This window comes from Melampsora larici-populina, assembly GCF_000204055.1.
Source record: "Melampsora larici-populina 98AG31 unplaced genomic scaffold MELLAscaffold_149, whole genome shotgun sequence".
Classification (NCBI taxonomy): domain Eukaryota; kingdom Fungi; phylum Basidiomycota; class Pucciniomycetes; order Pucciniales; family Melampsoraceae; genus Melampsora; species Melampsora laricis-populina.
The window spans coordinates 7946-17352 of NW_006768912.1; the positions used below are offsets into that span (position 1 = coordinate 7946).

The following is a 9407-nucleotide window of genomic DNA, read 5'->3' on the forward strand; positions in this document are numbered from 1 at the left end:
CACAATATTTTGTGGTCTAAAAACTTCAATAACTTTTGCAATTCTGCTCCAAATAACTCGATTTTTGGTTCATTCAAAATCTGAACTATTCTCCTTCACACTTCATAATGTTAGTAAGGTGCTATCTAGTCATTTAAACACTCTACATATGTTCAAACAGTTCTGCATGAATAGCTCTGTAGGATCTTTTGTAGACCAGCTACAGATGTGATGTCTCAATGAAAAATGTAGAGGAAAGGCTCACCTTTTTAATGCACTTCAAATCGAGTGATTTGATTCAGAACTGCAAAAGTTATTGATGTTTGAAGATTTCAAAATTCTGTCTTCAAAGTCAAGGGCCAAATTTCAGGTATTGTTACAGGTCGATTTTTGATGATTCTCAGCCTTTATTGTTAGTACATTAACCAATATCTGTTTAAATACAAAAAAATACTCGTCATGACGCCCCAACATCTAGGAACAAGGTGCATATTTTTTCAGATTTTTAGCTCTCTTCCTGTTGCCTCAGGACTTTTCTATGTCAGTAGTTTTCTTTACCGCCCGGTAAAGATGACATTTTGTGTAGTGTTACATCTGAAATGAGCCAGATAAGTTCTTATCTTCAATTTGGTCCCTCTTTCCTTTGTCAATCTCAATCTCTTCATCCAATTTTTCCTTCCTCCAACATCCACTCATAATTGTCCCCATTTATTTGACCATCTACTACCATGGATCCACCAGGAAATCTTCCCCCTACACAAAATACTAGTTGATCAGATTGCACAAGCCCACATTGACAAGAATTCTGTTTTGTTTCCACCTCTGGAGACCCACATACAGCTCTCATTCAAGCCGCAGTCTCAAAACCTGCCAGTATTGCCATTGGCAATGATTCCTCTGATGATGATGAAGGCAAAGACCTCAGTCATCACAAGGAAACTGAAACCACTGATGGTGAACAGTCCCCAACTCCATCACAAACATAAAAAGAACAATACAAATCAATCAAGAACAAGTCCTTTGAAGAAGAGAGGAGAAAAATACAAATTTAAGCTTGAGCAATTCTCAGGCAAAGAAAAAGAAATCAAGGGCACCTGCCATCAAGGTAAGGTTGATGTTTACTCTATGGTTCTTTCATCCCTTCTCCAATTTCCTTCTTTTTGTTTATTTAAACAGGACTTCACAAATCCCAATGAACCCAACATTGATCAAGGTACCAATGAAGAAGGACCCAAGACAAGTTTCAGCAAGGACACAATTGACAATTTAAAGTCATTATTATCTTACTTTGAAGATCCAAAGTATGTTCCAGGCAATCAGGTATATTGTTCTTACTCATTGGACCAATGGTCTTATCTATCATATTCTGATCATGTTTCTTTATTACTTATGTTTAAAGCATGGGTATCAAACACAGCTATGTTTGTAGATGGTTAAATGGCACTTATACAAGTGGCAATGACAGTAACTCAAAGCTTTATGGAAATCAATATGTTTACAAGAAATGTAAACCATGTCCTGGATGTCAAAGAGCAATTCAATCAGGTGTATAACTCCCACTGACTTGGAAAGAAATCAATGAACTGGTCAAAGTGGTTGATCTGCAAAATAATATAAAATTGCTCTCATTGCAATCAACATTCAGCATTGAACTATCAAACATAGTCATGGTATTCTGGATACTTTGACACACTCTCCCTTGGCTTTGTTTTCAGGACCCCACACAATTAACTGCTTTCAAACTGATCATACTACCGGACTCCAATTGCCTAAGTGGGAAGCTACTACTGCCCAGGCCAGGTATATGTGTCCTCATTATATAATGGGGTAATTAGCCGCATGAAGGTGAGAGATTTTTATTTTTGTCTTTTGATAATATATATCAATGTTTATCTTAGTCTCACACTCCCCTAGAACAACTTGAGCATGTTCTATCTGGATCACAATGAGTGAACCACCAAAGGAAACCGGATGGCTTTCATTGGTGTCATGAGCGACTTCATTGACAATAATTGGAATTATCAGACTGTCCACTTGACCCTGAGGTGGGCATATGGCATCACTGTGTTAATCTTCTAGCTCAACCAGTGGCTCATAACCTTATCTGGCATTAGCTACATCAGAAGGTAAGTGAATCTTTATTTATCTAGCCCTTATGTTAGGTTCTGACAGACGCCTTTGACTATTTCAGATGATTGGCCAGAGCACCAACTCTGGGTCACCAAATGGACCCATGGCTCAAGAAATGGCAAGGCTGTTTGTCAAATCCAATGCTTCTGTCCGCTGGTTACCTAGAAACAGACATGTCAAATGTTTTGTCATAAGCTGGAGCTCATGGTGACCCATGGACTGAAGACTTTGTCTATTAGTGCTGGACATACTAAACCAACCACACAACCAGGGTGGGTGGTACCAAGTTCAGCCATCCAATTGAACAACCAAGACTTGTTAATTGAAGAATTCAAAGATTTGGATGAGGAACAAGTACCTTTGGTCCCTGATTCCTTGGGCAATCCCGGCTTATTGGTGGACCCTTTGGAGGAGGCAATTTAAAGTGCTAATAGCATTGCACACAGTGTTCACAAGGGTTGTTTTTTGTACATTATAATCAGCTTGATTGCGCTGATCATATGTTTTGTACTCAATGTTTTATACTTTGTAGGTCAATAAGCTGATTCAATTGATTTGTTCAAGTGTGCCAAGATGCAATTATTTTGATGCCAAAGAAAAAGAACAAGATATTCAGGCTTCAACTGTGGGTTATGTTTGGAGGTGGAACATCAAATGTGACAGTAGAGATAGAGCTTGTGAGGGAAAGGATGTATTTCTTACTCAAGCCTAATTGAGACAATTTGGTCTCTTGTTCCAGGAAGATAGACAGAAAGAGTGTGGAAAGGGGTGTGGTACACCTGCTTCAAGTAATAAGTGAAGATCTTTGGATCTCCTTGGAGATTACCTGTAGTCAGCCATAACCACTACAGGTTTTGTTACAGGTACCATGGTTGTATTGTGGCGTAATTGTGATCTGTCACCGTCACCATGTTTGACTGTTACACATAGTGGTACGACAGTACTTCAATGCTGAAAAGGCCACCATGGTATGGTGTGGTCCATGCCAAACCGTACTGTTGACTGTAATCATCACACTGAGATCCCAGCATTGATGGTAGCACCACCAAAGTAAGTCAATTTGAGTTTTCAGGATTTGATGTACTGTGATCTAACAGTGTATCCCTTTTATTTTTGTGCACTACCTTGTAAATGCAGGCATTGTTGTGCCACTTGCGGCATCACTAATTGTCAAGATTTGTCAAAACATTCCTTGCTTTAAAGTTCCAATTGAGGATAAGAAGAAATATAACAAAGAGCTGAATGCTTTCTTGATGGGATTGAAACCTGGTGAGTAAGTTGGAAGGTAGATCAAGCAGGTTCCGTGCTCTTCAAATAGCTCCTCAATTCTCCCTCTGTGATGAACACCACCACATTGACAATGGTGAGGTACTAAATTTTGAGATGGATATGGCTTTATTTTTGGCAACTGAGAAAGATGCTACAGTTGACTCTTGATGTTATAAGCATATCGATGGCCGACAGATACTCCTTGCCTATATTGTGTGATGCATAATTTTAAAAGCATAATATGCCTATTGGGCCTATGTATACCAAAAAAAATCCCGCAAAAACCTATGCATATAGCGAGATATGTCTACGTCAAGCTTGCTTACATCAAGAGTTGACTGTACTAGCTAGACAGCAATTGATGATAAGTCAAGCATGTTCATATAGACATACTTGATTTAATTCAAGGAAATCTTCAATATCATCACAAAGGTAACCACCACCCTCACATGAGACAGCTAACCCTCTGTCCAAGTAGACAGCTGGCAAAAGATGGTATTGAATTCCCTCACAACTTTGTTTTTGTGGTGTGCTATGATATCTTTGCTGACTTCAAAAGCTCAATCACAATCATTCCAAATCAAATGACTCTCAAAATATGTATACAATGGGGTGAGAAAAAATCAACAGTTGAATTATCCTGAAATTTGAAGAAAGGCCATGTTGGACCTTTCTTGAAAGACCAAAGTTAAACAACCAATCAATCAAACTTTTTGTGCTAATTTTCTCTCTCAAAGAGGTGTTCAGGTTTTCACAGTACCCTCAATCAGAACAGTGCTGCCAAAATAGATGCCTTGGGTTGAGAAATGAAATCCAAGGCATCATCAGATGCAGATCCTTGGACAGATGTTTTCCAAGGTTTTTATCTGAGGTATTCTTCTGCGCCGAGAATCACCTTGTATCAAAACCTCAGAAAGCTTCTGTCCAAGGTTTGGCATCCAAGAATATCTCACACTTTCCAGTCTGAGGTAAATATGTTGGTGGTGCAGGATCAAAACAGATTTTTTTTGTCCACACCTCTCTGTGTGTGCACATTGACTTGCCACGCAATTACAGACACAGATCTAAACATGAGCCAAGAATACATAAGCTGCCTGGAAGATGCGTTGTGTTTTGCATGTTTGACAGTCACAAGACCGACACATTAAATGACTGGAGACTTGTGGACCTGTCCTTACAAACAAGAATAGTGGAATATTGTATAGAATTCAAATGTCATCCAGTTGGTGATCAGGATCAAACGGCGAGCAGACGGAACTCAGACTTGTCTTTTTTTGTCTGGTGCCATGAAGTAACGAGGAAAAAGAAAGTTAAGTCAAGAAACCATAATGCTCTTCAGGAGAAAGTCTTACATCAGGAGAAAGTTTATTGAGGAGCTTGTTCTTGGGACCCGCCACTCCACCTGCGTTGAATGAACTCAATCAATCCATGACCATCTGATCAGTGAACTTCAATGGATGTTTCCGTGAATTTTTGTGCTCTTCGGTGCGTCTTTGCTGTGAAGCTATTAAATGATCCGTCACGATCATGACCATATCAGGAATCAGTCGGTGAGATGTCAAATCGGAGGTCGTAATTAACCCAGATGAAAAAAGTCGGAGAGTAAGGTAGGGTTTGTGCATCAATGTCTAACGTGGATCGAGTTCGTTCCTCTGCACCCGCATACAGTCTCCTGGAAGACCATTGTGCAGAGCTTGAAGGAAGGTTTACATGCGTGTTTTTCAGTGGAGGCTGTGAAAGATCGCCTCAACGAGCCTCGATGGTCCCCGGGAGATGAGGAGTTACAATCCAGGCGAGATCCGAGTGACTCCCAAGCGGACGAAAAGTCTCACCTTGCATCTTTCGGACATCCGCCGCTGGATCGGTCTAGCACAACCGCAGACATAAGAATCGAATTACGGAGCTCGAGTGTGGTATAAGTCTCCATCGGATCGAAGAAGGCACATACTCAGCTTATTGATCAAAGATCACTGACTCCAGGAGTATACTGATGCAATGCTGATTGACTTCAGCTTATGGTTGGATGACTGTTTGATCTCCTTGCAGCTTGTTCACTGTTGGCCGATTGCACGAGGAAAACAGTCATTAGGCCAAAAAGTAAGATTCCTCGTGAAGAGTTGCGGTCTGAGCATCCAACGCATGCTGCACTCGCTTGCATTTCTTTCCATGTCAAACAGGTAATTATTCCGATCTTCTTCTAGCTAGTGATCACCATAGACACACCACACCTAAACAGCAATGGTTTCAATGTTGTGAATAGCGGTAGTACCTCAAATGCGTTCAATTTCACTGTCAGGTAGATCAAATGGGCATCTGAATTTCAAGCTCTTTGATCACACCTCAACTCGTTGGTTTATAAACCCCTTGGGTCACCAGTGAGTAACGGCGCACTCTCCTTTTTCAAAGCACTCTTTTCAAAGCAATCCTATGGTGATACCTATGTCTGAACAGCTTCTCACAATGATATCTAAAAATAAGGCTTGCGATAAAAAGAGAATTTATCGAATGTGTAAATTGAACCTGATCAATTTTCTGGTCACCTTACCCTTCATCGTCTCTTCACAGTCACTACAATTCAATTACCCTGTCTCGACTAATAATCCAATTTCAAAAACCCCAAGTCCAGGTTTTGTTACCATCAGGCAGGATGATACCGATGGGACCAATCACTTTTATCTGGGAGACCGACTTTTCGATTTTCGAGGCTTCAAGTTTAGTCACTTTCTTTTTTGAATCTGTGTATCTAAGAGAACTGAAATTCGTTCCGGGGTTTGCTCTTTGCGAAAGTGCGCCGACGCTACTGGACGGTGAGTGACTTTCAGACCTGACCTGAAAGATATCGGTCGTTTAAACTAGCTCGGCCTTTCAGGTTCGGTCTATGAGACGGAAGACCTTCTGAGTACGATCACGGGATTTGGAACACCAGTCACTCGAACTTATACCTTGGCGGTCTCGACTGCTGCGTTTGGTGGAACCCAGAAAGATTCAAGATCTCACATCACAGGATGGGACTTTGATAATGATGGTCAGAAACATTTTCATATAGTCAACCGTGGAACGTGAAGTCTTGACCATTTTACTCCAAATTCTTTCTACCCTTTCTATATGAAGATTGGATATATAATGAAGAAAAATTTGCTCAGTTTGATCGTGTGTTGGACATGGCTTCAAAACACGGTGTGAAGCTCATAATTCCCATCATAAACCAGGTAAGCTGCACTTCACCCGGAAAGACATACAATGAATAAACTAACATTCTCTCTGATTCTCTCCGAAGGACTATGGAACAAGAGACACAGATTTCGTAGGAAACTTCAATGATTTGATCCGGCACCGGTATAACATCACCTCCTACCGCGTCGCAAATACAGAAGTAGATTGGTTCACAGATGTAGAGATGAGGTGCGCGTTCAAAAAGATCATTCGAAAGCTACTTACGCGACGCAACACGTTCAATGGAAAGATCTACGGAGAAGATGATACAATCTTTGCTTGGGAAACTGGTAATGAGATGAATTGGGGACGACAAAACAACACGATACGTACGCATATCGTCCGTTGCAAGCTCAGCATATGGAAGCAGTTCTGATTGATGCAGCTACCTCTACCAACAGATGACCAGCCTGCCCCTGCTGAGGTATTACCCTTCTCTAAGGTCATCAACGGCACTAAGCTAATGGTCCTGCTTTGAAACTGGCGCCTAGTGGACCATCGATGTCGCAAGCTACATCAAGTCACTCGCCCCTTCGACACTAGTTATGGACGGCAGTTAGTAAGCTATACCCCCCTCTTTTGCTTGGAAAAGAATTGCATGCTTTGGAAGATCAACTGATTCAGAAAATCATCCGCGTCCTAGCTCTCGGAACTTTAACGAAAGCTCCTGGCCACTTGAAACACTGCAGTCGGAATATGTTGATATTTTCTCTTATCATTTGTGTAAGCCTTACACTCCTTGTGAAAGTCACTAAATCTGTGGCTGAACACGATCCTTTTACCAAAAATTAAAAAAGACGGCGATCCGGATCTTGATCATTACAACGAGTTCAGTATTCAAGTTTTCATACCACTTGAATCATCAGAAGGATACTTAACGATACCTCTGTTGACTGATCTCCTTCTTGAACTTTTATGACTGTGTTTTGGTCATTTATCCGTGTTCAAAATTCGTCCTCCTAGTCTCAGAGACCAAATTCTCGAGGCAAACAAGATTCTGATCATTGGAGAACATGGCTTTTATTCTGATGCCGCAATTTATGAGGATGCGTTTGATTTGATCGATTGTCCCGGTGCACTTATCTGGTCCATTCGCGCCCATAATGAAATAGGCGGATTTACAACACATTCTGAGGGATCAAACATTTACAGGTCTTTATCATTTGATAGAGTTCCCAGAGCCTGCGGAGGTACTCTGTATTCCATCTCTCTATAGTGGGAGAGAGAGCTTCAGGTGCGGACAGAGAGAGCACACACGTGACAGGCTGGTAGGGGATGTCACGGAGTGTGTAGCCTGATGTGGTGCGAGGAGATGATCAGAGTTTTGATCTCTCTACTCGACCACATCCTCTCTGCTAACGACGCACCTTGAAGATCCTACAAGATCCCCTCAGGATATCTCATAGAATCCCCTTTTTTTGAGGTGCAGTTAAGATAGAAGACTGTCATCAATTCGAATAAGAAGCTCAATAAAACAATCACAAAGAGATCCGCTTCACAAGAATATCGACCTTAGTTCATAAGCCTTACTACAATTCATACAACGGTTCATTCCTTTAATTTAGTGCTAGAGATCATTCAAGAAGGTTGGAGTACACGAGACAAGTCTAGTTAGTGGAACATAGGATAAGGATCAGGCTCCGGCATATGTGGAGGAAATTGAAAACGAAAGTACCCCCCACGAAGTACCATTCAGATCAAATGATTCAAGCGATAAAGCAAGCCGAGGAGAAGAAGAAAGCACTGGAGGAGAAGGCGAAAGAACAAGCTGAAGGTAGAAGAAAAAGGGCGGAGTCGAGAGCACCCTTAGCGGGCGGAAGCCAAGAAGGAATGTCGAGATCGATGGATGGTCCTACAGGTTCCCAAGAGACTGGAAGCGCCCCGCTAACGTCTGCAGAGATAGTTGCGATCAAGATGGAGATGGCAGAGGGGAGTTTGGAGAAAATCAATGAAGAAGACGGTCATCAGGAAGCAGAAGAGGGTAAAGGAAGTGGAGAGCGAGGAGAGAATTCGTCTAGTGGAGATTCATCGGGAGATGATGAAGTAGTGAAGGTGGAGAAGATGAACAAGGAGAGGAAGAGGAAGAGGAAAATGAAGGGAAAGGAGAAGAAGGTGGTGTCATCAGGATCATCATCTGATGAGGAGATCGGGGGAAGAAGCCTAGGGAAAAGCTTTTGAGGCATTGATAGAGAAGGACCAGGGTAAGCCTACCTTCATCTCATCCTCTCAAACGAGCAGCACATCGCTCAAGATGTAACTCAGGGTCAGGCATGATGTGCACCCCCCTAGCCCCTCCTTTCTCTCTCTTTTTGAGACAGCTCCAGCGAGAGGAGCGTTGATGCTACAAATCCCAAGTCTAAGAAGACTGATGGGATCGAGTTGTTTATTCTTTTGAAGAACTGATGGGAATCGAGTTGTTTTATTCTTTTTGATGGAACAGTTCCTAGAGGGCAGGGAAAGGTGTCGACTAAGCCAATTCCCAAATTGACAAAGAAAGTCGAGGCTGACCCTAGACCGTTAATCGACCGACTAGCGGAGGCTCTTGAGATGGGTAGAGACGAGGAACTGGAAGAGTTGAGGAGAGAGTTTAGAGAGAAAACAAGTGACATTAATCGGAATGGAAAGGAGAAGAGGAAAGAAGAAGGAGAAGGAAGGAAGAAGGGGAAAGAGAAGATGAGGAAGAAAGAGAAGGGTAAGAAGTCAAGGAGTTCAAAGAAAAGAAAGTCCGGTAGGAAGTCCTCACCTTCGTCTTCAGATAGCGAGTCCTCTTCGTCCCACCCCTCACATCGACCATCGGAGTCGAAGAAACTGTCAGA

At 41.9% G+C, this 9407-nt stretch overlaps 2 protein-coding genes across 2 annotated transcripts in view; both read left to right on the forward strand.

Annotated features, from left to right (window-relative positions):
* Window positions 1-6025: 6025 nt before the first annotated feature.
* MELLADRAFT_85363 (family 5 glycoside hydrolase) lies at window positions 6026-7069 on the forward strand (the record flags this gene model as incomplete). The annotated part of the gene is made up of 5 exons (XM_007419238.1): window positions 6026-6185; window positions 6248-6403; window positions 6490-6587; window positions 6656-6920; window positions 6993-7069. The coding sequence occupies 5 exons, from the start codon at window positions 6026-6028 to the stop codon at window positions 7067-7069; spliced, it is 756 nt and encodes a 251-aa protein (XP_007419300.1).
* Window positions 7070-8292: 1223 nt separating this feature from the next.
* The window catches only part of MELLADRAFT_114346 (uncharacterized protein), a gene marked incomplete at both ends in the record, with an annotated part of 2574 nt that continues 1459 nt past the window's right edge, over window positions 8293-9407 (forward strand). Inside the window, 3 exons of the mRNA XM_007419239.1 lie at window positions 8293-8643; window positions 8756-8792; window positions 9032-9283. Of these exons, the coding sequence (XP_007419301.1) occupies window positions 8293-8643; window positions 8756-8792; window positions 9032-9283 (640 nt within the window). The remainder of the gene's footprint in view (window positions 8644-8755; window positions 8793-9031; window positions 9284-9407) is intronic.